Source organism: Frankliniella occidentalis, unplaced genomic scaffold, assembly GCF_000697945.3.
Source record: "Frankliniella occidentalis isolate FOCC.00 unplaced genomic scaffold, Focc_3.1 Scaffold94, whole genome shotgun sequence".
Classification (NCBI taxonomy): domain Eukaryota; kingdom Metazoa; phylum Arthropoda; class Insecta; order Thysanoptera; family Thripidae; genus Frankliniella; species Frankliniella occidentalis.
This window is the reverse complement of record NW_026267223.1, coordinates 231,387-258,032: the sequence shown is the minus strand read 5'-3', so window position 1 is coordinate 258,032 and position 26,646 is coordinate 231,387. Positions and strand designations below refer to the sequence as shown.

At 46.5% G+C, this 26,646-nt stretch overlaps 1 protein-coding gene and 1 long non-coding RNA gene across 19 annotated transcripts in view; one reads left to right on the top strand and one right to left on the bottom strand.

Moving 5' to 3' along the window:
• LOC127749798 (uncharacterized) overlaps positions 1–26,646 on the bottom strand; it is a 210,102-nt gene that overhangs the window by 147,164 nt on the left and 36,292 nt on the right. Inside the window, exon 2 of the long non-coding RNA XR_008011362.1 lies at positions 4,762–4,812. This is a non-coding gene — a long non-coding RNA (uncharacterized LOC127749798). The remainder of the gene's footprint in view (positions 1–4,761; positions 4,813–26,646) is intronic.
• Positions 1–26,646, top strand: part of LOC113218380 (potassium voltage-gated channel subfamily KQT member 1-like) — a 188,648-nt gene that overhangs the window by 145,922 nt on the left and 16,080 nt on the right. For 7 of the 18 annotated variants that reach the window (XR_008011360.1, XM_052269495.1, XM_052269487.1 and 4 more), the window contains 9 exons: positions 11,462–11,596; positions 11,680–11,762; positions 12,289–12,458; positions 12,571–12,699; positions 16,164–16,274; positions 17,774–17,958; positions 19,641–19,724; positions 22,693–22,850; positions 25,875–26,123. Coding sequence is in view for 17 of the 18 variants with exons in the window: in XM_052269495.1 (XP_052125455.1) it covers positions 11,462–11,596; positions 11,680–11,762; positions 12,289–12,458; positions 12,571–12,699; positions 16,164–16,274; positions 17,774–17,958; positions 19,641–19,724; positions 22,693–22,850; positions 25,875–26,123 (1,304 nt within the window). In the remaining variant the exon portion in view is untranslated. Of the gene's footprint in view, positions 1–11,461; positions 11,597–11,679; positions 11,763–12,288; positions 12,459–12,570; positions 12,700–16,163; positions 16,275–17,773; positions 17,959–19,640; positions 19,725–22,692; positions 22,851–24,724; positions 24,815–25,874; positions 26,124–26,646 lie in introns of all 18 variants that reach the window. The other 11 variants (XM_052269501.1, XM_052269493.1, XM_052269494.1 and 8 more) reach the window with 7 other exon arrangements.

The following is a 26,646-nucleotide window of genomic DNA, read 5'->3' as shown; positions in this document are numbered from 1 at the left end:
TGAAACACCATGACACACCATGCGCCAGTCAGGTCGACAGCATGGTTTAAATTTTCCCATGTACCTAATACGCCATGGAGAATATTTTTCCAAATTATCGTGGGGAAAGTGGCAAAAACTCAGAGGTGGATTTGCACACCATGGGACCACATCACCATGCAATCCCATGATGTCCCATGCGCCATGGGACCACCCATGGCTTTTTGGGACTGGGTACAGTGAAACGGACGAAGTTTTTACCATAGGACTCTACTTTGATGAGTTACCCCTTCGGAAACCATAAAAATATATTTTCAAACAACGTCTTTTTAGGGCTTGTTGTTTTTGATTTTTGAAATATCCAATTTTTGAGCTAGAATGCTCATCTTTGAACTCGATCTGTTTTTTTATTGTACAAAATGACTCTGAAGTCGCTACTACAATTCGTTCTCGGCTTATCGTGCGGACACACAGACGGACAGACAGACAGAAAAAGATTTTTTCCGACTAGACGGAGTTATAGGCTTCGCTAATCGCTCAGCCAAAAATTGTAAAAAAACAACAAAAATCATAGTATTTTTATGCGTCAATGAACTCTCTAGCAAAATTGTCTAAAGTGCAGTAGGACTACTAACAATTAATTCTACGCAGACTGTAGGGCACTCAGTATTTCCGGAAACAATAAATTTCAGCTCAATGCCATACAAAATCAGCATGACATTTTTCTAGAATCCCTAGAAAACTGAAAAGCTGGGGTATTAAGTATGGTTAGTTTAGAGTGGTTCAGGGATCTGAAACGTTTTTTCATTTACGTGCTAAGCTGAAGCTGAAACGACTTCGGGGCGTGCCTTGCTAGCCTCATGCCACAAGACGCACGTGTTCACGCTCTGGGCTCGCGTTGGAGTGCTGCAGCCGCCATGCCCCACACCCCCGCGGGTCGCCGGGTCGCCTCGCCTACCCTGTGTAATGGGTTGCTCCGAGCCGCGGTCGGGATCACTGCGAGGTCTGTAGGAGAGCTTGCGGATGACGGCAAGGGGTCTGGCCGGGCATCGACCCAGCACGCCGGCCCCTGCCTCGCACCCACTCGCTCCCGCCCCACCACAACTCAGGAGGGATGCTGCCGCGCCACCGACCCTCGCTCCTCGGAGAGCTGTGCCGTGCCGCTAGCCAAATCAAACCCTCATCCTCCACGTCCATTGCAGCCTAAATCGGTTGGTTTGGTCCTCACACCCAAAAAATGAGTTGGCTTTGGAGCAAAAAATCCCTTATTTAGTAAAGAACAATTTTTTCTTTAAAAATTAGAGGAAAAGATGCTCCTATTAATGGGAAGGTACATTGCATCATAGAATTCGACCGAGGGGGTGTTGTACTCGGAGTTTTCGTGAACCGTGTATCAGACACTACGCAGGGCTGGCAAAAAGAATTAAATAAATTAGCTGAAAACAATTGTCCTCAGCTGAGCTAGGAAAAATTTTGCCCAGGAGAAAAAGTCATTAAGCTCTTTGGAATAGGTTTGGACCTGTTTAGGACCATAAGCATTAGATTAGAAAACAAAATTATAAGAGAAATCTGTGATTGAAGTGCTGCCGGGTTTGGTCCGACTGGACTTAATTTAGGTAAATCCCAATATGATATTATCGGAAGAATAAAATGTACTTTAATTCTACCATTTTAGAGCAGCATTCATCCGATATTTGCTTATTTTGCGATACTACACTACGCGTAATACCTAGTTGTGGTGCAAGTGAAAATCCCCTCTAATTTGACAGAATTTGATCTGAACAAATTAATAAAAATTCTTCTAAATAAGGTCAATAATGTCCTGGCCCCCTTTCAAAAACAGTGTTCTTGGTTCAAGGACTCAATTTCCAGGCTCAGCTGGCTCCGGGTTGTCTGCTATAAGTAGTAGACAAACGACCAATTAATTTATTTCACTTTTCTTACTGCTCCTATTTTGACGATCGAGCCCTCGCTAACTCTCACCCCTCCCCCCCCCCCCCCCCCTCTCTCTCTCTCTCTCTCTCTCTCTCTCTCTCCCTCTCTCTCTCTCTCTCTCTCTCTCACTCACTCACACACACACACACACACAAACACACACAATCCGATGCTTACGTCCAGTTGCTACCTCTCTCGCACACATACACACACCCGCGCGCGGGGCAGACGCGCAGAGGGATTGCCCAGACATGTCCCCGTGTTCACCTCTGTGGTGAGCCACAGGGGGAGGGGGCCCGGAGAGGAACCGGAGGGGGCCGTAGGGTCCGGGGAAGGGGGACCGGATAGGCGCAGGGGCGCGCATTTCAATCCCCTTTCTCTATCCTTCCTGCCCACCCCGCCGCCGGCCAGGCCGTGTGTCTCTGTGGGATGGAGCCGAATCCACTGGGGCCCGTGATCCAACGTGCCTTTGCTACTAGTCCTGCTGGGAGGTGGGGAAGGGGGCAGGGCAGGAGTGCCCTGCGGACGTAGCGCACCTTTAATACACACATAAACCGCAGCTGAGCTCTAGGTGACGTTCAGTTGGTTCAGTTATCCCCATCCTAAGCACCTATTCAGTTCCTCGCTACGCATTATTTCAATAACAACATCAATATGCCTTTTTATGCTTAAAAAACTCACTAAACAACGAGCATGAGTTGAGCTTTTTCCCCTCTGTTCTGGGAGCTCTGTAAAATCGCCTCTTTCGACCGTCCCACAGCGGCCGCGTGCAGGTAAGAGGTGGAGCGAGGTGAGCCTCCTCCCTCCCGTCGGCACCTCTCAGTCGGTTAGCATAGACCCACCACGACCAGTAGAGTCAGCCGGTCAAAAAGCACGATTTTGAAGAGCTTTGTCTTCCCTTCCTCACCAACAGAGACTTATTGTCTAGTAGGAGTTTACTGAAAACATTAATAGTATGTAGTTACCAGGATCTTAGTAGCAGCTACTAGACAGTCTAGTAAACTAGGAACAAAGAATGTAGTAAAAGGTAGTATCAAACTAACAGCATATTAAACCCAATCCTAGTACATGTTACTAGACCGTCAGGTAATTACTCAACTGAGGTGAAAGGGGGAGCAGGGCGGGAGATGCTATTTTGCGTGGGCTCAACACAAACTCAGGACCTCCAGAGTACGATTGACGAACATCGACAGCCCCGTTTGGCAATAACTATCAGTGAGGGGAAGAGCAGAGAGTTGAGAGCGCCCCGCCTATTCACTGCCGTCTCTCCCGACACGCACCGCAAAGCATTCCAGTAACCTGAGAGAGGCGTTTTGTTTCACCCAGCATCGGACTTGCAGATTATACGGTGGATAGGGGGACGGGGGAGGGGGTCGGACGTAATACCCCCCCTAATGCGATTAAAACATGCCCTGATGAGCGCGCCCGCTGCAGGCCAGGTGCCGTAGCTGCAGCCGCAGGTCCACGGCCGAGGAGGGCCCAGAGGACGGACATCAAAGCAGGCACGTAGCGCCCGCGTAGCACCCAGCACATTCCAACGCGTGGCGAAGTGGGGCGTGGTTGGTCGAGTTCACGAGCCAGCGGTGTGACTTACACAGTACACGAGCCCCACACAGGCTGAATCGAGGTGATTCGGAAGTCAAATCAGGGTCGTCAACTCTGATTTTCCTTCGTACCGGGCTGACATTACACCAATATTAAATCAATTACAGACATTACCATGACATTATGCTCTAAACTTTTTACTAGAAAAATTGCCTAGTCACTAAGTTTTGTGCTGTTTGTGCACTACCAAGAAATTCTCAAGAGAGAACTAGGAAAGGACTTGGGTTTTGTAAGCACACGATTTCGAACTAAAGGTAACATGTTCTTTAGTTCTGCCTTCACAAGACTGTACTAATATTTGGATAGTTACCTCGCAATCGAAAATAATTTGCTTCATGCTTGTTCGGATTTGGAAAGTTATAGACAGAAATTCGTCGAGGGAAGCTCTTTTATCTTATTAAGAAGGATAGACAAATGTTTATTCAGTTGCTAAGCGATATACAGTCAACACGATGAACCCGCAAGTGTCTGCACCCTGCTGACGCTGTTCGGGGGAAGCGGGGGGAAAGACCAAAGTAGATGAGTTGGGCCGGCTGGTACGAATAAAGGAGTGTGTGTGAGGGAGAGAGAAGTTAAAGAGAAAAGGTGTGTGTGTGTGTGTGTGTGTGTGTGTGTGTGTGTGTGTGTGTGCGAGAGAGAGTGAGAGGGGCAGATGAGGGAAAAGGGGAAGGAGGCAGAGAGAGGGAGAGAGAGGGAGAGAGAGGGAGAGGGAGAGAGAGAGAGAGAGAGAGAGAGAGAGAGAGAGAGAGAGGGGGTGGGGGGCGGGAGTAAAAGGAAGGGCAGTAGAGGGAAAAGGCCCCAGCATGAAAGGAGATCCCTGGCAGGTCTGTAAACGAAATGTGCCATCACTTCACTCACCCAAGCTGTCCCCTCCCTCTACCTCCCTCCTCTCTTTTCTCTTCGTCCTACCTTTCAACCAAGCTGGCCGGCGCGGGAGAGTGGGTTTGGTGAATCGCAGGCTGTATCGCAGCCGCAGGCCTACGAGCAAAGTGGAGTTTATTGTGCGTCAACCTCGCAGCAGACAGGACCGCCAACGCAATAATGGGTGTACAATAAGCACCGGCATGGAGAGAGACAGAGAGACAGACGGACGGACAAACGGACAGGGGACAGGCCGATGGACGGACCGACAGACGAGCGTACAGACTCGGCATGTGTGTCCGGTGCCTGAGTGCTATGCTCTCTGCTGCAGGCCTTTGACACTCATGGCAAATGCACTTCACACGCGCGGTAAATACTCACAGTCACTCTAAGCAGCAGCGGGTCCGGTCCGACGCAAGCTGCGTCGGGTCCCTGAAACAAAACAGAGACGATCTAAAATCTAACAATGGAGGCATCGAACCACATAAGTATGGCCTTTGTGGTGTTTCAGTCTCAACAGAAGTGGGTAGGTTTACAGGAAAATTTTCCTTGACGCAAGTTGTAAAATTACAATTTGATATCGTAAAAATACATGCAGTATGTATCGACTTCAAATCCCTTGGCGAGTAAAACATGTGCTGTCGTAAATTTAAAACTTAAATTATAATTCGAGTTTACAAATCTTTTGTAAATTTACGATAATATTTTTCTTAGTGTTACTAGACCCTTTGTATCCGACAATCCCAGCGGAGCAGTCGACAACTAACACACTCTGGCCGCAACAGGTGGGGGTGAGACGTCAGACGTGCTCTCCACCAATAGGACCGCGCGTCCATCTCAGAAGTCAGCTGGGATACCAATTAGCTCGACCAGGACCAAACCGTTACCCCAGAGTTGTGAACCGGGCCGCATGCGGCTTGCAAGCCGTAGAAGGCGAGCCCATGTCGCCAGCCGCGAGCGTCAGGCTCGCACCTCTGCAAATCTTGGTGCAGAACGGTTCTACAGTTGCAGTACCGAGAACACGGAAAAAATAATTGGTCGGGGCATGGCCGCACTTCTGCATCCAGTACATAGTATGAGCAAATTAAAGGAAAGGGGTCGGTGGACCACCCTGCTGTACGTTATTTTGCAGTTCTTGTAGTCTCGAACTTTTTTGTTCGCCACATACAACTGCAAAACAAAGAGTTGGCCACGTACCGGGTATAACTGTGAATATGCAGCAGTGTTGCGGGATTGCATACTCAATATGGCCGCGGGCGCCATGGCCCCTTACGGGTGTAAAGAGTACGCAAACCCGCAACACTGCTGTGCATTCAGTTACAGCCGGTACAACCATGGACTAGTTCTGCACTTAGACATTGCTAAGGGGTAGGGTAGAGTGGTGGTGGTCTAAGAGGTACCAATCCAATAACTGCTTCTGACGCGCGGGCCAGGGGAACGCGGTGCGTGCGGCTGGGGGTGGCCCCCATCCCCTCGCAGTGGATTAGCCGTGCCCGCCGCTAGGGGGACACTTGGGGGGGATCAGCGGCAGCCAATCACGGAGCACCAGCGGTTTGGTGTGGCAGTGGCCGCACGCGCCGAGGCGAGTCTCTTGTTAAACATTTCACTCGCCTCATTTTTCGGGCATGCAATATGCAGTCGTTAAGTCTGTCTAGACTGGGGCTGTATAACCACGACCCCTGCCGCTGTATTATTCAGCCGCCGTCCCAAATGTGACGTGCAGTTCCACCCGAACGGAGGCCAATGAGATTGGGCCGAGGGGGTGATCAGTCATGCGAAATGTGTACAATGATTTTACGGAAAGTGACTTTTTTTGACTTTTTTGTGACTTTTTTGTGACTTTTTTGTGACTTTTTTTGGGGGTTGTACAATGATTTTTCGAAGTGATCCCCCCCTCGGATTGGGCCGCAATCCTTAATCCTCCCCCCTCCTCCACACTTTTCATCCGCGTCCCAGTCGTTGTCCTCTCCGGTGCGCAGGTGCGTTCAGGCGCTTGTCACCCCCGCCTGCCCCCACCCAGGGCCCAGGGCCGCCTTCCGCTCAATACAATGAGGCGTTCCGTGCTCCTTCTTCGCTGTAAAAACTAATTTTAATTTTGCGGGGCAAGAGGGAAAACTTTGAGGAACTCCTACCTATAATATGACCAAAACTCCTTAGATTTTTTAGGAATTAAGTCTCCTCAAAATTTAGGGAAGATCCCTATATTTTGAAAATGATCCATCCTCAAAATCTGTTGATGAGTTTTTCTTAAACCTGAGGCCTTCCTCACAGTTTTCCCTCCCCTAAAAATATCAGACATTTGCTTTCACCGTGTGAAGTGGTAGCGACTCGACGAAAGCTCAAGATAATCCGATTTTAGGGCTCTATGCTTACGCAACTCTTATCCCCATTTAGGGACAAAACAATAAAAAAAAATGGAGCACCCTTTGAACGTCACTTATTTATCTACAACGGTAAGTAACGTGTGCTTAGGTACTAACTCGTATACACTTTTATCTGGAGTGATGAGTGATTCCCTACTCGCCCTCAGTTTCTGTCAGGAAAATGAATCAGATGCAGAGAATTGTTCCGTTAGCGTTTTGATAAGAGTAACGAAGCTATCTATGGCCTGTAAATTTCGAGATTGTTTCAAGGCACTTCATCACACACAACAAAGGGCGAGTAAACAGTGCACACCTCCTGAGAACATGCACATGCGCACCTCAAGGCTCTGTCCACACAGACATGGTAGGCATCCACTGCACACTGCACAATGTAACGAGTACAAGTACCAATAATAAATAAAATCCATAGAATAATCTATAAAAGTTCAATGTACTCTTCTGTCGAACACCCCTTTCTGCCACGTGGTAATTTTTTTTAGAAACTTGAACACTTAAACGAATACAGCTTTCTAATTGAACATTTTTATAGGTGCAAAACTATGGTCTTGAACGAATGGAAGTATTCAGATCCTGATTGCAGTTTACACTCACAACTGTTGAGCGCTTTCTTAATCAGCGTATACACATGAGACAAAAAAAAGTTCCGTTCAGGAACGGATCGTGAAAGCAGATGATACGAATTCAAGAATTATTCCAGACTATAATATTTCAGTGGAAGATCACGGGACGCATTACTTGCTGAAGTATACAGCTAATTTACAAATCTTAATTCACATTTAATTTAATATTTATACATAAAAAGATTTGGGTTGTGTTCTGTGTCTCCTATACTTTGTTAAGTTTTGAAGGGTCTCAGACATAGTTAGTGTGAAGAGGGACGTAGAGACAATTTCCGAGTTATACTTCTCAATAAGACATGGTTTGAAAATAATGTTTCTGAATTCATTTAGTTTTGTCTCTTCATAGTGAGGTTAGAGTTTGAATTACCGCGTTCCTCAGCCGAGACGGTCCGAGCTGAGCTCCGAGCCGAGCTTCGAGCCGAGCGACGAGCCGAGTCTGCCGGAGGGAGGGGGAAGGGGAGGGGGGCCTGCGCGTAGCTATGGGCTTTGGTTTGGTGGCACGGTCGGACGGGGGCCGCATCACGCGCCCCTACATACCCTTCTGGTGCCTCTCAGCGCTCCGCATGAGAGTACAAGCAATGATACATAGTTAAGTAAAGTATTATTAATTTCAGTTGTGTATAATGTATCATCTGCTAAAAACACAATCACCATATAAACCGAGTGATTTCAAGTTCACAAATATTTTTCGGCCCTGTGATTACATTGAGAGGAGTGTACACCACAGCTTTATTTCGAAAGGAGGTGTCCTGCTGCTTGTCCTCCACTAATTTTGAAGCCAGCGTCCCCGTTGGATGACAAACCGTACGAGGGAAAGAAGAAGAAAGAGAAGCGGAAATGAAAAAAAAAAAATACTAAAAAAAACGAATGAAAAGGGGGGTAAACCTCGGTGGTGGTGAGCCGTGGCGGCGCCTGCGTCCACCCCCGCCCTGCGGCCCTGCGGTGCGTCCCTCGGGGCGGCCTCCTTTAAAAAGTTTTGGTGCAGTAAAAAATAATGGCCGCATGGCTCTGCGGCTGGGCTGGGTGGCGGGGTGCAGGCGAGGCGCGACACGCAACCACCGCGCCCAGTGCTCGACCCCTCGCAATAAGGATCCCTTATTTAAATGAAGTCAGCAACCCTTCCCATCTTGAGTCACTCCTCCGAAGGGAGCGGTACCTTGAGATCTACCGCGCTCTGGACAAGCAGGATGATGTCCGTGGGTAGTTGCATGTGGGGCGATCAGCCCCAACCCGCACCCGCCACGAAACCCGGCCGTGGGCAAGGAGCTGAATACAATCTGAAGTGGGACCCCCACCCCTTTCATGTCCAGGACTCACATGAGACCACGGGAAGGTTCACCCCGAAAACAGCATTCTTGGCTAGGTTTTTTCAAGCTCATTTTCTTAACTTTATTTTCCTTTCTTAATTCAACGAAACTTTCCCTAATTCAAGAAAATTGGCGTCAATAAACCAAGAATAGCGAAAACAAGCTGAAATTTGCCTCGACTTGATTCCAGAATTGACTTAAATCCTGGTGAAAAACTATATTTTGCCCCTCCCCCACTAACTCCCCCACCGACACACACAAGCCCACTCAAAAGGCAAAACTCGAAGGAGAACAGAAATGCGTGACTGTGTGTGGAAGGGGGCGCCACCGGACTGGACACGTACGGGCCTCTCCAATTTACATTCACAAATTGCCCCCTTTTCCCCTCCCTTTTTTTCTCCTGTCTGCTCCCCACCTTGCTGATGATGCGGCAGGCTCCAATTACTGACCTGTTTAGAGTCCCCGTGAGGCGCAGGTAACAACACACGAAACAGTTTCGTTGTTTTTTGTTTCGAAACAGTTGAAAGCAATAAATGAGAAAAAGCAGTTGTTCTCATTAGAAAGTTGAGTAGAATATCCAAGTGTAACACACTAAGAAAAACCTTGTCAGAATCTATTACTTTTGAACATTATAATTCGGTTAAGTTTTGAATACTCTGTATACTTTTTATAAATACACAGAGAGAAATTCAAACTCGAAACGACGTCGATCGACGTCGAAGTCGACAATTCGTCGATTTAGGTTAAAAACCCCAACGAATCGACGTCGATTTCACGTCGATCGATGAAATCGACCATATTTCGACGTTGCATTTCTGGCTGGGATAAAATCAAATATCACCCCTAACTACAGTCGCGTGCATTTCACAAGAATTGTATCCTCGAATGCAGCATGAATAGCATAGCATGTTAGGCCAAAGAAAAGATTCCATCATTAAGCTCCAGAAACGACTTGCTTGTGACGGAAAGTGTCTAAAAGCCACTCCTCTTTTCTTCCGGTGGCCACCGGAAGGCGAGCTGGTCGACTCGGCCCTTCTCCCCACCATCAGGAGCCAGGCCAAGCCCCGGAGATCCACCTTGATCCGCAGCAAATTGAATGAAATCTCACTGATGATGACTTATGCAAGAAACAGCTGGACCGCTCTGCGTAACGGCGGGCCGTTAGCGACTAGAACGATAGCCATCTGCGGCAGAGCAACTGTCTGTCTTCCACGTCAGTCTCGTTCCGCAGCTCCTGGCCTCCTGGCGCGGACGAAACCTCAGCCTAAAACGCTATTATTACGTGGGTGCGACACGCCGGCTTCTCATGTCACCCTAACCGCGCCAGTACTTTGCCTCTTGCTAGAGTTGTCCAGTTGATGAAAAGTTGCATCTCGCGTGAACCATCTGCCCCGTCTGGGCTCATTTGTGTTCTTGCAAATGAAGCGACCTTGTGACATCTCCAACAGCAAGTTGGTAGCTGGCCACAGTTTGCGTCATCCGTAAGGCAATTTAAAGGGCTTTACGCAAACATACATTACTGTGTGAAGGCGTTTTGTCCAGAGGCGCGCCCTGCCCAGAGCGCCTGCGGCCCGGAGCATAGGCCGACCCGCCGCGCAGGCGTGCGCACTGCGCGGGAAGCGGTCTAGGCCTACCTCCCAGGGGCCCGCACTGGGACCAGCGGAAGCCCTCCACTAAAAAAGCGCGAGACCGCTGTGTCCTACCACGGCGCACGAGACTACCCGTCCTGCACGAAAAAATCTCACTGCAGACCTCTATCGCTGAGTGCTCCTGTAATAGTATCACTGCATTTGCATTTTTATTTCTGGAGAACTCCCCAACGGCTGACGATCCTAGTCTACATCACTGTCGCACGAGGTCGGAGATGGTAGCGCGAAGCGAGCGTGGTGGCTAGAAGGGGCAGGGGTGCAGGGGGAGTAGGGGTTATAAGGGTGTAGGGGGGAGGAGGGGGAGGGGGTCCGTCCATTCCACCCGATGGTCCCAATAACGGACCGGGTCACCTCTAATGCACATCATTATGGTAATATTGGGAATCAGCTCGTGACGCCCGGGAGTGGGTCGTGAACGCGTAATCAGATTATTTACCAGTCGCGTATAACGACACGGCGCATCAGGGGAGCGGGCCGAGCTCCAGAGATAGGGCAGTACCCCCACCTTTACCCAGAACGGTCAAGGAATAGTGTCTAGGTGTTAAAAGGTAGCACGTTGCTCTTTTTAATAAATACAAGTTTGAGCAGACTCCGCACTTTAGTCTTTAGTAACGTTGTCCCAGCAGCTTATTATAGACTTGCATGTCTCCCCCTTACGGAGTCTGCTCGACACCCCTCCTACACATCAATACCTCAGAGGAAAAACCGCTCAGTCTGCCAGGGCGCTACAACAACCGCTTAGTCTGCCGACCGGTTTTGACAACCGCTCATTTCGTGAAGGCGCTTGGACAACCGCTCAGTCAGCCGACCCACCTCAACAACCGCTCAAATGACTTTTTTGACACTTTTCATGTTTTGACCGATTCCGACTAATTAGACCATGCTCTTTTCGATGGTGCAATCAAATTTTTTTCGTCAAAAAAGTCAGTCCCAGCCGCTCCGTTGAGCAAACCTGGCGCATCAAAGCGTCTGATTGCCGCTAATGAGTTGGCAGCACCGATTGGCACGGATCCCGAGTACATGGCCACGACAACTCGACCCTGTCCAATCACAAGTTGTCCATAGGCTCACCAATTTCCACTTCCGCCGAAATTTTCAACTTATCAATCATCCTGTTGCAGGTTCTGCGTGGTCTTCACTTGCCTAGTGCTCAGCGTCTTCTCCACAATAGACACATACGTGGAGGTCGCCAGCGACATTCTACTCAAGACGGAGATGGTGGTCGTCATCTGGTTCGTGATTGAGTTTGTGCTGAGGTGAGTCCGGTCTGACCGCGCGAGCCTGTCCTTCCCAAACAGAGCCATCAACTGCACGGAATATCTGTCCAAATTGCCTCCAGGTTGTGGTCGTCAGGATGCCGTTCCATTTACCAGGGTGGCTGCGGCCGCCTCAAGTTCCTCAGAAGACCATTTTGTATCATCGGTGAGTCAAGGAGAAGCAAAAAAATATTACTACCCTGGAAATTACTCTGAAAATGCATGCCATGCACACATTATTTGGGATGGGGATTTTCATTCACATTTTATATGCAGAGAGCTCATCACTAGGGGTCCCCCACTTCCAAAGTAGGTGTACGAGTTGGCGAGTTGACAAATTGGTAGGATATAGGCGCGAGATGGACGCATTTTTTCAAGAGTTAAGCGCAATGTTTCGTAAATTTGGCGCGAGGTTTCGTGATTTTTCGCGAGTTTCCGAAAGTGAGACGCGAGTTGGACGCGAGCAAGTGTACAACGGTGGAGATCCCTCGGCATATCATGCACTCTTTTTACGTACAGAATTCAATGCTTACTGTTATGGGTTTTCTATGAGTATAAAAACCTGGGTTAATTCAGAGGATTTTTCTTTCTTTCACATTAGTTTCGCTAAATACAATTCTAGAGACACATGAATAATCATGTTCAGAATTGTCTTCAAACTGTTGAACATATTTCTTGCCTCCTATCTGCAGACATCATCACTATTTTGGCCTCGCTCGTGGTGCTATCCATGGGCAGCTCCGGCCAGGTGCTCACGGCGCTTCGCGGCCTCCGGTTCTTCCAGATCCTGCGCATGGTGCGCATGGACCGAAGGGGAGGTACCTGGAAGCTGCTCGGCTCCGTAGTGTACGCGCACAGACAGGTGAGGTCTTCAAAGTACATGTCAGAAGGATTTCTACTTATTCAAGATTTTGCTAAGTTAGACGAAATATGCGCATTTTGTTCTGGCGCTTTCGAACCGTTTCGGCTTCCAGGAGCTGATCACGACGCTGTACATCGGCTTTCTCGGCCTCATCTTCGCATCCTTCCTTGTGTACCTCGTAGAGAAGGAAGCCGGGAATAAGGGCTTCGAGAACTTTGCCGATGCTCTTTGGTGGGGGGTGGTAAGTACTGCTGTCAACATGCATCTGGAGGTAAAAGGTTGAACAGTTGAACATATGAACGCGTCACCAGCCACGTGCACGCACGCCAGTTAAAACTCTAGGACATTCCCAAAGAGAAAAGGATACTTGGTGAACGGACATAAAGACGGACATGGGTGATTAAAAAAGAAACCTATATATCCGTTCCAAAGCTTTGTTAAATCGTCTGGATTGTTGTCCTGTCCCCACTTTGATTCCTTCTGACCCCTTTTGGGGTGCTTCGCTTTACTATGGCTACCACGAATGTAGGGGAAATTTGCCACTGCTCGGGCCACGGCCACTTTCGTCTGAAAGGCGGCATTTTAGGGGGACATGGCAGAATTCCAAGGTATTACGTGTTATTATGTCAACATTGCAAGGTATTTTCGCACATTGAGTTGATTTTCTGCGTTGTAGCCCTACGGAGCTACAGGGCATCAAAGTTGTTCCACGAGGTTGAGACTTCTGAGTTAAGACGCCACTCACTGGAATGGCTGGGTTTGAAGAATATGCACAAGTATAAACTATGCCCATTAGAAAGAAGGGCGCGAAGACTCACTAACTTTCGAAAAAGCGGCTAACAAAGAGCCTTTTTTTAGTGCGTGACTTTTTCAACTCCGTTCCCGCTGCTTTTAAGCCTGTCTTTCTCCTTTTAAAAAAGCATTAACACTGTTTTTCAACGAATGTGACGTCACATTCGTTTCAATGTTAATCGTGTCACGTTCGTTTGAATGTAGTCTTATTCGTTTAAACGTGAATCGGCCAAGCCTGGGCGCCATTAGAGCATCACCTCACCTGAAGTTACGTTTAAATGAATGTGACACAATATTCAAATGAATGTGACATGTTTCACATTAAAACGAATGTGACGTCACATTCCTTGAAGAACAGTGAAAGCGGGCTTATGGAACCGCTCTCGTGTCCGTCCTTCTGTCCGTCGTGTATGTAAAAGGAAGAAGATGACGACGCGTCCGTGCAACAATATCCTATCTGTTTCGCTTCCCCGAAAGACTAGCCTATCTGTTTCGCTGCTCCGAAAGACTAGCCTATCTGTTTTTCGGCGCTCTCTGCATCGCTGTCTTCTTCTTATTGTGGGTTTGCCAATATTAACGTTAGAAAAACAGTAAAAACTGCTTCGTGTTCCTTAAGGATCAAGGAACCAATGGCAATTTTTCTTTTTTTTTCTAACGTTAATATTGGCAAACCCACAATAAGAAGAAGACAGCGCTGCAGAGAGCGCCGAAAAACAGATGGGCTAGTCTTTCGGGGCAGCAAAACAGATAGGCTAGTCTTTCGGGGCAGCAAAACAGATAGGCTAGTCTTTCGGGGCATCTAAACAGATAGGATATTGTTGCACGGACGCGTCGATGAGCTAGAGGTCTACAAATATAAGGGTATCTTGGGACCACTCCTGGACACCGAATGCCTGCAAAGAAATAGGGGTTGGTCCAAAAAGTGGGAAAACATATTTTTGATAGGTCTGCTGAGGGGTAAAACGTGAAGGAAGACCCATTTAAACCAAAGTCCTGTTGGCTCTATTTTGCATCGTTTGGGTGGTAGAGTTGTTTTATGACGAAAACACTTTGAAAATGAACACGCTGTACATAACCACGTTCAAGGAGGCGTCAAATCGAAAAATGGCAGAGTAAGTACCACTCGAAATAGTAGCATCTTCTGAATCGAAAACTGTGCCTTCAACCGTATCGAAGCTAGAGGAAGATATATTAAAAACAATGGCAAAAAGTCCAATTTTGAGACTGTTTGAAACGAATACTAGCTGAAAACTGCGCTTGTTCATTTTTTCCAATTACTTTTCAAGGCAGAAGGGTGGGGGTGGGTCACTGTGTCACACCGTTACAGTCTTCTTTCATGTTCAAGGAGCAAATCTTCAGGGCCGCAGGACCTCCCGGAAAGCACTAGTTAACTCAGTGACTACTCACAGGCCACAGCCCGCCTGCAGGCCAAGCTAGTCCCGGCCCCTATCGAACGGAGTCGCCTGTGGATCCAAGTGAAGCTGGCAACTTCATTTGGCGGAAGGGCAGACCTAGCTTGTTTCATACCCTCACACATAATCGGGTGTCCTTAAAATGCCTTTTGAAATGCGTGAATGCAATAATGTACTATGTTGTTGAAATAAATGCAGCAGAGCAAGTTTTGCCCCGAGGGCCGTGACAAACATTTTGAAAAGATAAACTTCGGTGACTTCTATTTTTCCAGATTTGTGGTCACACCATCGTTTAACTTTAAGGGGGGGATCCTAATGTAAAGCAGGGCTGTTTTGGGATTTTTCTTATCAAGAAACTACTGCACCGGGTTGAAAATCAGTTACACCATGTATTAGGTACTTCTTTTCTATACAAAATCCACGATGGGTGTTGCAAATATCCCCCAGGATCTGGAGACATAGCCTGCTGGTGTTAGCTCCCCGCGCGTAGAGTGAGCTGATGCAGGGCACGATTCAGAATAGGGCTTTTATTTGTACTCGGGTACCCGGAAAACCCGCTTACCCGGGCACCCGGTTTGGAACCGTGTCGACGGGTTTTCCCGGGTAGACAGGTTTTCGCGGGTACTCGGCGTAATACCCGGCTGCTCCGCGCCTGGAGCTAGGCAATTTGACATACGAGCATGTAAAATTGCCTACTTGCAGGCGCTATTCCACCGGGTTTACCCCGTTGACCCGGTTCCTACCCGGGTTACCGGTACCCACGGGTCGGGTTTTTAAGAGCCTTAATTCAGAACGAGCGGTTCGTCTAAAACCGTTGCCCAACATTGCTTCTAGACTCGGAGGGACACTGGCTATCGCCCAAACCTCGAATAACTTAAAGGATATAAAACTTTTTCCCACGTTTGAACTGTATATAGAGAAAACATGCGCAAAAACGCATAATTTGTCTTTCTCAGTGAAGGGCACTACTGATATCGAAGCCCATGGTTAGGGCGATAGCCATATGAAAAAGACACATTCCGATTATTTTTTTTTGTCGCGGTAGGATCATTGGTTTGGACGTAATCGTGCCCGCCGTCAGCTTCCGCCCGACGTCAGCTCGTTGCATTTTCGAGCCAAGGGGGTCTGGCCAAATACCCTATGGGAGTTTTGTAGGAGAAAGAAGTATGTAATGAGTAGAGAATTCTGTGTTACCGCAGGAGGAACAGTTTCTTCACCAAAAAAAACAACAAAAAGGCCCTTTTTGGGGCCAGTACACTAGGACCCCTCCTTAAAAGTGTAACTTGGGGGTGCTAATTGACCATATCCAACTCCCGAAATCCATCTCATAGACGATGGAGCTTTGTAAAAGTTAAAAATGAACATTTTGGACTGATTAATACCTAAAAAAGCACGTTCTTCATAAAAATTTCCCCCACATCAGGACTATGACATGCGTTGTCTGGTATACTTTCTATGAGGCAAAAAGAGTAGGCAGCAATGGTTTACTTCTTCTTTACAGATTACGCTGTGCACAGTCGGTTATGGCGACGCAGTACCGTCCACATGGCAGGGAAAAGTGATAGCATCGTTCTGCGCTCTCCTTGGCATCTCCTTTTTCGCACTACCAGCGGTAAGTGAAAACACATACACACGCGCAAACGGGCTGGCGGCACAACCAGGAGCCCCGTGCGAAGGAGCAGATGTACCACAACCTTCCGCTTGCAATTCCCAATACCACGCGTCCTTTCTTCCTAAACCCTGCTCGGCTCCACCAAAAAGTTGGAGCGGCCGGTGTGTTTGTCATGGTGGTAGTGCTGGTGGTAGGACTGCTACGTTACGCAAGGCTCGCTTCTCTCGAATCTTTCCACGTGTGGGCTCTCCCTCCCCGCATGGCTCACACCGCTGCGGTGTGCCGTGGCCATACCCGTGTAGAGAAAAACCCAGTAAAATTGACGTAGATTTGTCGTTTTTTAAACTACAATTTTACGACGAAAGAACGGCAAATTTCACTTTAAAATTACGACAAAGTAACGACTTTTGCGTTTTACGTAAATTTGCCGTTGAGTTGTGTTTTTTTTTTTTTTTTTGTCGTTAAGGCGTACATATTAAAGACGAAAAAAACACAAATTTATCACAAGCAGGTGTGTGACGACGCAAAAACGTGGCAGCCAGTCAGAAGCGAACGGGAGTCGAACCGCCGCTCTTCTGCTGACAACCGGGCACTGTATCCACTCGGCCGAGGTGACTACTGAGTGCCGACGCGTCCGCTCGCCTTGGAATGCAGCGCGCTAGTCACACGGAAAAAAATAAAAAAAGGTTCCGTGCTGCTCGATTTACCAGGCAAATTTGGCACGCCTGCCAAAAATAAAGTAGCGATGGGATAAAATATTCAGCTGTACTGCTAAATAGCATTTAGCGATACAGCTGGTGCATTGCTTCACTTTGATGTACAACCGTGTACAACTAAAAGTTTACCACTGAAGCTAAAAAAAATATAAAAAAAATCAGCTGGGCCTATGCTGACGAATTTTTTGCACCAGTTATAAAAAAATAGGTAGGGTGCTACATTCTTTAGTAAGCGGACCCCTCGGCACTCAGGAGCCACTTCAGCCGAGTGGATAAGTACCAGATTGTCAGCAGAAGGGTGGCGGTTCGACTCTCCCTCGCGTTTTGCTTGGTTCCCACGTTTTTGCCCGGCCACACGCGCGCTTAAGATAAAGTTGTCGGTTTTGTCTTTGAAGAGTTCGCTTTAACTACAAAAACCACAACTCTACAGCAGATTTACGTAAAACGGAATGATCGTTATTTGTCGTAATTTTTAAGTGAAATTTGTCGTTCTTTCGTCGCAAAATTCTAGTTTCAAAAACGATAAATATACGTCAATTTTACTAAGTTTCACTCAACACGGCCAGTCAAGGAAACATAAACATTATGCTCCTTGAGCGCCAAGCACACTGTTAACAATAGCTGTCACGTAATGAAATTTTGCTTCATGACAGTTTAGTTTCATTTATAGACAAAAATGTCGTTTTAAAACCAAACTTCACTGTAAACACAATCGGTTGTATTGAGACAGTAATTTTGCTGCTACTTTCTTGAACTAATCGGAACTAATGACCCGTGTTCTAGGGCATCCTCGGTTCGGGGCTGGCGCTCAAGGTGCAGCAGCAGCAGCGCCAGAAGCACATGATCCGGCGCCGCCAGCCAGCCGCCAAGCTTATCCAGAGCCTGTGGCGCTGCTACGCCGCAGACGAGCACTCCATGTCCACCGCCACCTGGAAGATCCACCAGATCCCATTGCCAAGTCCACCCTCGTGAGTATTGCAGTGAGGATATGCAACCAGCACTAGACACTACGTGGCACACACTCAAAATGTAAATGAGCCAATTTTTTCCTCATTAACGGGAACGCTATGCACAACCAAAACAGATACAAATTTGCTCCTTTCACTGCACCGAAAGTGTTAAGTTATACACAATATGTCCAGTTTTAGAATCAAATTTGTATCCGGTCGGGATGCACTGTAAAATATTATTTTTTAAAAACAAACATTTGTGTGGTGACATAGTTGTTGAAAAACAACATAGTTATTTTTATAAAAGGCGCTGTTAAATATCAACATTAGTTGGTTCCTCCACAAAAAATGTTGTACTTTTACAATTAACTTCTGTAACACAAGTAATGTTGTTGTACAACAAAATCATCCATCAAACAAATTAGCACGACATTTTTACTGCTAATTTACAACTTTTATTTTTAACACTGTGGGCAAAGAAAAGGTCCCTGAACAAACTTGTTTCTTCCCATTTTGAGTGTGGTTTTAAACTGACTGTGCTACCTGCTGTCGATTAACTTGTGGTTCGGCGTGTGGCCTAATAGGGTCGACACATTTCTGGGTGCTTATGAATGGAATACCGTCCCGTGAAATGGAGAAATCCCGAGCTCTATGTGAACTTTGTAGACAATTGTGAAAAAACAAAGCAAACGGTAGCAAGAGTAGTGTATAGGACGCGCATGCCGTATATTCAATCGGGAATGTCCTACGAATCAGCATTTTGCGGATTCATTTGCTATCAAGGAGAAGGTGGCTAAATAATTCAGTTGACCCGGCATTAACGTTCTCTGCGATTGGTTGATGTTCATAGTCACATGAAGTGCACACACCATATCTTTTCAATAACCTTCTGCCAGTTGCCTCTGTGATGAAGCCAAAACCCATAGGCCTTGACACCTCACACTGTTGCTTTCATTGATATTTGCTTGACAGAAACTACCAAAAGACGTACTCTTGCACGTTATTATGAGTAGATGTTACACTGTTAAAGAGTGGAGAATCGTTGCACCATCGTTGAAAACAATGGACAATATTTTCGTTTCAAATATAAATAAACCCAATGAGCCAAACTGACTAAGAGTACTCTGTACATCCAAAAGAACAGTACACCTCTTGAATAAGTAGGACGAAGCGGTGCAACACACATTCAAATTATAAGTACTAGAAGTTTACTACGGTCACATCAGTATTATATTTAGCCCCATATTAGACTCCATATAAGACTGTTCAAATTTTAAAAATTTTCAAATAACTTTGAATTAAGAGTCAAAGACAGGGAAAAAGGAATATGAAAGTAAAATTTAAGTGTCCCGTTTTAGATAACGTTTTGAAAAAGCTATTTACAGTAGTCACAAATTGAATTTCAAAGCTAAACATTTTATGAAAATTAGGTTTTTAGATAATCTAGGTAATGGAATTGCATACGTTGGTAAAGAATGTATTCAAAAGAACGCCAGTGTATTTTTCTGCATTGCATGATTTTTTCGTTTTTAAGATATAAGATGATTGCTGCACTTAATTTTCTACACGGAGGCACAACGGGACATTCTCTGAACCATCCTTATCCCTCACTCATGCTCCTTTCCTTCTGTGTTTGTGTTTTTCCACCGCGCATAAATTTACCGATGAAATGACGAAAAACAAAAAACAAAAAACAAAAGGATCAAGGCCCAAGAGGGGTCGGAGAAATCAGGTCCTGGAAACCCGAAGAAGATGCAATCTCAGAGCTCATCGTCCTCGCTGGTGTAAGTCCACGCAACGTCCGTAGCGGGTCTGTGCACGGCCCGCGCACAGGCCGTAGAGCGAGCTTGACTTAGGGGGCAGCTAGAGCCGCTTGCGAGAACCCTGGGTTGGTAAAGAATGAAAGCAACGACCACGATAAAAAGTGGCAGTGAAACAAAAAAAAATGTCGGTTAACTTAGGTAAAATGATTCATTAAAGGCAAGCTTGTCACTTGTGTAAAATTAAATAAAAATACAGAACTGGAGGTACGTTACCACCTGCTCCTACGTACGCATGTGGGCTGTTTTTAGCGAAAAGCCAGAAGCAAAGAGGCAACTCCTAGGGTCTAATTGGCAAAGTTACAACCCCCCCCCCCTTTTCCCTCAAATTAACCCAAACTATTTTCACTCAAATACAAGAAAGTCTTTTAATAATGAAGAGGAAAATGGCTGTCGCACTCTCCAACAGTCGCCCGTATCTCCTGGGCTCCCTCTTCCAGCGACTGCTGCCCCTATTAGCCTCATTGTATGCCATGCCACGTACTAGATGTATCAGAGCGAATAGTACCACACGATTGTTGAGGCTTGCATACCCTCTTAGACTCAATGGGACGTATGGCCACCTACGAGTATAGTATGCAACGCAATAAACCAGCAACATTGCACTGGAAATGCAAGATACTGTTATATTTCTCAGACGAGTAACAACGTATTCACAAATATGCAAGTGTGCGACCACATATTTTCTCCGCCTACAAATGTGCGACAGACCATGCACACGCTTGTAGGCGAGTAACCGGCAACGTTTCCAATTTGACGCATCGGTATTTAGTCATCTGTATAAGCATGTGCCATTTCCCATTCGCAGGTGAGAGAATAGGCTGTCACACACATGCAGGGTTAAAATGTTGTTGCATGCCTGCAGGTGTATGGCATGTGCAACGTTCATGCACTTGGATTTCCAGTGTGATATGTTCATTCTGAAACACCCACGGTGCATACTGGTACAGGCGTAAAACCGAGGGGTCCCCCACTCGCCAACTCGTTGTACACTTGCACGCGCCCAGGGCCCGACTCGCGCCTAACTCGCGTTTAACTCTCGACAACTCGCGAAAACTCGCGCCAAAATCGCGCAAAACTCTCTAAAAATTGATCCCAACTCGCGCCCCACTCGGGGCAACTCGCTAACTCGACAACTCGTTGTACACCTATTTTGGAAGTAGGGGACACCTCGCGTAAAACGCCCCGTGTAGCTTTTTTGTTTTGCCTCCACAGCACTTCTCTTTAGATTTTTGTGTTTAAATGCTTTTTCTTAGTTCTTATTTTTGATTAGCTGATACAGGGTCTAACTAGTTACCAAAATGCTCTATGTAGAGAAAGTAAACAGCGAATGCTGCAGTGGGATGAAAGTTGTACAAGGGTGTGTGAACAAATTTGCACTGTGACGTAACCGGGTGACGGCAACAAAATTCGAGCTGAAACTCTAAAATTAATCAGTACAGAATTCTGTAAATGGTTACGAAGTAATTTTATAAAAGATACAAAAATCTGTTATCTTTTACAGATTTTGTATATGTTACAGGAGTCTGTATCGTTTTTGATACAGAAATTTGTAAAAAGAGTGATACACAGTAATTTTCATAACAAAGATTATTTTTTTTTTTTTTTTTGAAAATACTCTTGGCAAACCCTGCTTTCTCGTCATCCGGCTGGATTACTTTGGAAATGGTTTGATAAAACCTTATCCATAACTCATTTCACCCAGGCGATCAATTTACAGGTTAGACAGTCTAGTCGGATATTGAAACTTGTAAAGTGGGGATGTTCTCGAACTGAACAGTCACGTCCAAAACTACACACGAACGAGTGTAAAAAGGGTGGCAACTAGACGACGGGTCGTAATACCGTCGTCCGTTCTTCCCACGACGCTCCATCGTCGTCCGATCTCCTTTTGACGCGCGCTCAGCAGTCTTTTTTAAATTGCGAGGAGGATGATATCGGCAGTAGAAAAAAAAGTAAAAATTAACAGGTATTCCTACAAAATCAAGGAACACGAGACTTTTTACTTTTTCTCTTCTGCCGATTATCCTACTCTTAATTAAAAGAAGACAGAGTTGCAGAGCGCGCGTGAAAAGGAGATCGGACGACGTTAATAGAACCCGTCGTAGAATACCCTTTTTGTACTGACAACCTCTGTTCACCTTTTACCCAACTCAATAATGAATTTTATGAATGTAACTGCAAAAGATACAAAGATTCGATAACTGACTGAAGAAAAACGTGAGATAAAAATGTCACTATATTAGTCGCTACAGCTAATGGATACCTGCCTCCCTGCGAGAAAGGCTTGGCCGCGCGACGGCTACTGAAAACGGCTCAGTCGGCGGGAGGCTTCCAAGAAAGAAGTGCTAGGAAGAATCTGTGGTCTAAGTTTTACATTTCTGAAAACGGCAGATGATAGGCGAAGCATTTCTGCGTCGTTTGCCGTTTTCAGAAAATGAATATCTTGGACGCTTCAAACGCTTTAAACGTGCAAGTGCGTCGCGCGGCCAAAATGCAAATGAACTGAGTCTTTCTTAGCAGCCTCCCGCCGGCCAAGTCGTTTTCAGGAGCCATCGCTCGGCCAAGCCTTTTTCAGCAGCGGTCGCTCGGCCAAGCCTTTCTCGCAGGAAGGTACCGTACTACAGTAACACACAGCCAAAACTAGAGTTGCAGCCTTAGAAAGCCCACTCTACTTATTTTTAGAATGACACTCTCACCATTTTTGTTTGTGGTTTGACTATTTTTTTCTGAGGTCGATTTTAGAAGGCGTTGGAAGCCTTCGTAGACCAGAACGTGAAATGAGTGCCACTTTAACTTTAGAACATTAGCCCAGCCATAGAGTTGAGAGGGATTCAGCGCCCACTGCCCAGTCGAGCTAAGATAGCTGTATTCTTGTAAGTAGTATCTAGTCTGACCACCCCGGCCACCCCGTGTGCTTCTCCAATTCCAGTCGCGTCTCTTCCAGTTTCAAGCACAACGCCTCCTTCGTCTCGCGGCTGCCCACCATCCGGAGACATAAGAGCACATCTTTCCACCACTCGCCGTCCGTGGCCAAGGCGGGCCAGCCCAGAGGGTTCAACGACTTCAATGCCTCCGTCGAGAACCTAGGTGAGTTGAAGTACTCTCACACTTTAGCTTGTTCCACAAATCGAACCAATTTGTAAGCTAGACTTGTGAAAGTGAAGTGGCACAAATTGGTTAATCTGTCTGGTAACCCCATTTTCGCCAAAATCATTAGTATGTATCAGACGATTGCGATGGCGCCTGAGTTCACCTAGTGAAAAGAACATAGTATAAGTTCACTGCAAACTCAACTGTTGACTTCATACACATTTGCGGTCTCGTGAGCAAGCAAGCACACTCCTACAAGTGTGAGCTCAAGTACTTACCTACAAATGTATGTTAAGTAGACTGTTAGTTTGCAGTGTTTCCTCTGAGTCGAACTTAGGCCGTCATAGGGGCAAGTTCACTTACTCCTTAATTTGTCCACGGCCCTTTGCGAATTATCAGTGGGAGCTCTGGAAACCCTAGTGTGTACTTGAATGCAGTATCTCCTGCATACCTACATGTGTGCAAGAGATCCTGTGTACTTGGCAAGTATGCAGGAGGTAGTGTGTACTTGGTCAAGTACACACAGACACTAAGTCTCCTTGCATAAATGTATGGAGGTTTTAGCGTGAACTTGACCAAGGACACACTACCTCCTGCATACTTGACCAAGTACACACTGTCTCTTGCATACTTGACCAAGTACACAGGACCTCCTGCATACATGTAGGTATGCAGGAGATACTGCATTTAAGTACACACTTGGGTTTCCAGAGAGATCTGTTCAATCTAGATCAAACTCAATAAAAAGTCACAAAATATAAAGGACTATCCGTAAAACGAAGTCTGAGGAAATCCGGGCAGTCCATGCGCGAGTTCCTGCAGCGTGCGACCGGTAGGCAACTTTTTGGACCCATGCCTGCCACGGCAACTTCATGGGGAAGCGCGGTGCTCGCACTCAGAAAAGCGTCTCTTTTTGGTGGAAACAAAATCATGTTTGCACCGTAACCAACACATATTTGGTCGCACCAAAAAAGTAACTCTTCAGCTCAACAAGACTTATCAAATTTGATAAAAACTACGGCGCGAGGTACAAGAAACTTATCCTTATAGGGTGTCGTTGTGGTCCATTTAGAATTAAAAATTGTAAATTTACAATCACTGGGTATCGACTAGAAATCCGATAAGAGTGCGATGTACATCATATTTTGTAAATAGTAAATTACAAAATGTATTGTACATCCACGAAAATATTTTTAGAGTGTTCATATCACAAAATTTTGGTTCTTGTATAAAACTACTTTTGCTAAAGAAGCGATCTTCTGTGTGCGCCCTCCGGCGCCCTTGGGTTGGTGCCACACGAGCTTTTTGGGCAAGAAGAGCTCTAACGTCAGCCATTTTAACTATTGTGTTCGTAAAACAAACTTCACGTCCCCATACTTAGCTGTTGAAATAATAAAAATGCCTTGTACTTCTCTTTTGATCTGGCTTGTATTAGACAGATTATTTTTTCGTAACAAATGCAAATTATCTGTGCTTTCCTTACAACTCTAGTAACTTCCCGCGACACACTGGTGGAACCACAGCTGTTCTAGCTCTAGATCTCTAAGCGTTGCACTGGGGCCAGTAGCAGAGCTGGACGCTAATAGAAAGATTCCGTTGTGCATAGCGCACGGAGAGCAAATGGTAAAACCGCACAATATTTTAATAACGCCGTTTATGTTTGTGTTTGAAAACACACATATCGTTCTCTTTTTCTGCAGTAAAGTAACACAGTACCAAAAAAGAATTCCGCCAAACAAAGCTTTGTAGTCAAAAACACTTTGACCTTAACCTTTTAAACCTTATAACTGCTTTATTTGTAAGACGCCAGTATTTTATTTTCAGTTTGAAAAGACTCTGGACAACACAGGTGATAACAATAACTTTTGTAGGTGGAGGCACAAACAGTCACAGGCAATTGAACGCCAGCCACAGTGAGGACTCAGTGGCTGATACGGCGCTGTCTAAGAAGAACTCGGATGGTAAGTCCGGTGATCCGAGGCGCCGTTGTCCACCACGCCGTTCATGTTATGACTGTTGGCTCGTTGATTGTGTTTGCCCTGCCTGTGACATTCGCTCCTGCGAGACAGAACAGCCGCGAGTTTGTGTCAATGTTATTACTACCTTTGCGTGGCTTTGTCAAATTCCATGCAGTTGGCTCATTCGCAGATTCGCGTACTTTATTTTATCTTTTTCTGCCTCGCAAACGCACTTGTTAGATACTATTGTATTTTGAGAGAATGTCTATGTAGCTTGTGTTGGCTGCGTTTCTCTGTCGTTGTCATAGCGCTGCTAGCATGTGCATCACGTGTCCATAGGTGTATTAGGTGCAGGACTACCTACATTAAAAGCAAAACTACACCACTTTAGTGAACCGTGTGGAGAATTACGAATGTTTGAACAACTTCAAAACCACAACTCTGAATGAACTCCCAACTCAACTTACTCACGCCCATCTGATATCTTGCTTAGCTGACTTCAATTGGGCTACTACAGGCGAAACATTGCATATTACCGGAGTCCAGTCCGTGTTAGGTGGAGTCGATCTTACGCATAGCCCTGTGAATGAGAGCTGGGATGTGCTTCGCTGCAGCGGCAAGTGCAGTTACACCGCGAAGAGCCGACTACTATTACGAAATCATGTTCTTAGATTCAGCAACTCCAGATTCAATAACTAATCACGATGCTCTGCTCCTGATAGTTTTACTTAATGCACCCGCCCACGTTGCCACCCCCACCGCCCCATTTCCCCCATCCCCGGTTTTCTTCAACTCCAGCATGTACGTACTCTGGTTGCAGACCCTTCAATCCATTCAAACCTGCGTGCGCAAATCCGCCCAAGGCAAATGTGCTCGACTTCGAAACAAGTACGCCACTACGAGTGTCAGCGAGTTCACGTTGAACACATCTGATATATCCAGAGTTCAGTCTTCCAAATTAAAGATGAAATGATTATCGCAGTACACACGTAATAGGTTCAGAGCAACTAAAAAGTGACAACAGACACAGTGTTCACACCGCGGAGGTTATGTCTGCCCCCAGACGGTAGTGCTAGGATGGCCCAGCGCCACTTCAGCGAGCTGCAGCTCAGTCCTCGCCGCTGCTCGGGGCCTGCGGGTACGACCGCCGCAGGTGCCACCGTGCTCAAGATGGGCGAGGCCACGGCTCTTCCGCTGGTGCTCTGCGGGCTTCTGGATCATCAGGACGACGACGACGAGGTTACCGGCCGCTTTCCAACAGCGCTAATCTTCCACCCAGGAGCGGCCGTCGGCGGCGGCCCCAAACAACGAAGTACGGGCAGCGAGGGGCGGTCTTGGTGATGACTAAAGTAGAAAGTAGAGCGTACCCGCGCGGACGTGCGGCATGTTCGGGACGGCCGGAAACAGACGCATCAGTTCGTACATTCGGACGGTGAACAAACCTGTAAATTTGCAATCACAATCGATTTTGATCGTTCAGCACGAGTTATCAGTAATGTGCCTTCCGTCATTTACTTGAACAGTCCACTATGTACACTGTGAGAAATATATTTGTACAGGTACGATATATTTTGTAATTTGCCATTTACAATACGAGTCGTACATGTACAACCTCCCGCTGTCGCTCGATATTCGATTCCAAGTCGATACATAGGGCTAGTAAATTGTACAATTTTAGATTGTACTTGTACGACTTCTTCCATGGAAAATTTTCCTGTACCCGGTACGACAATTTTTCACAGTGTACACTATGAACATTGCTTCAATCGGGTTGGATTTGAGAACATAGCTAATGTTTGGTTGCCAGATGCACATTCGTCACTAGTTTCGGACGA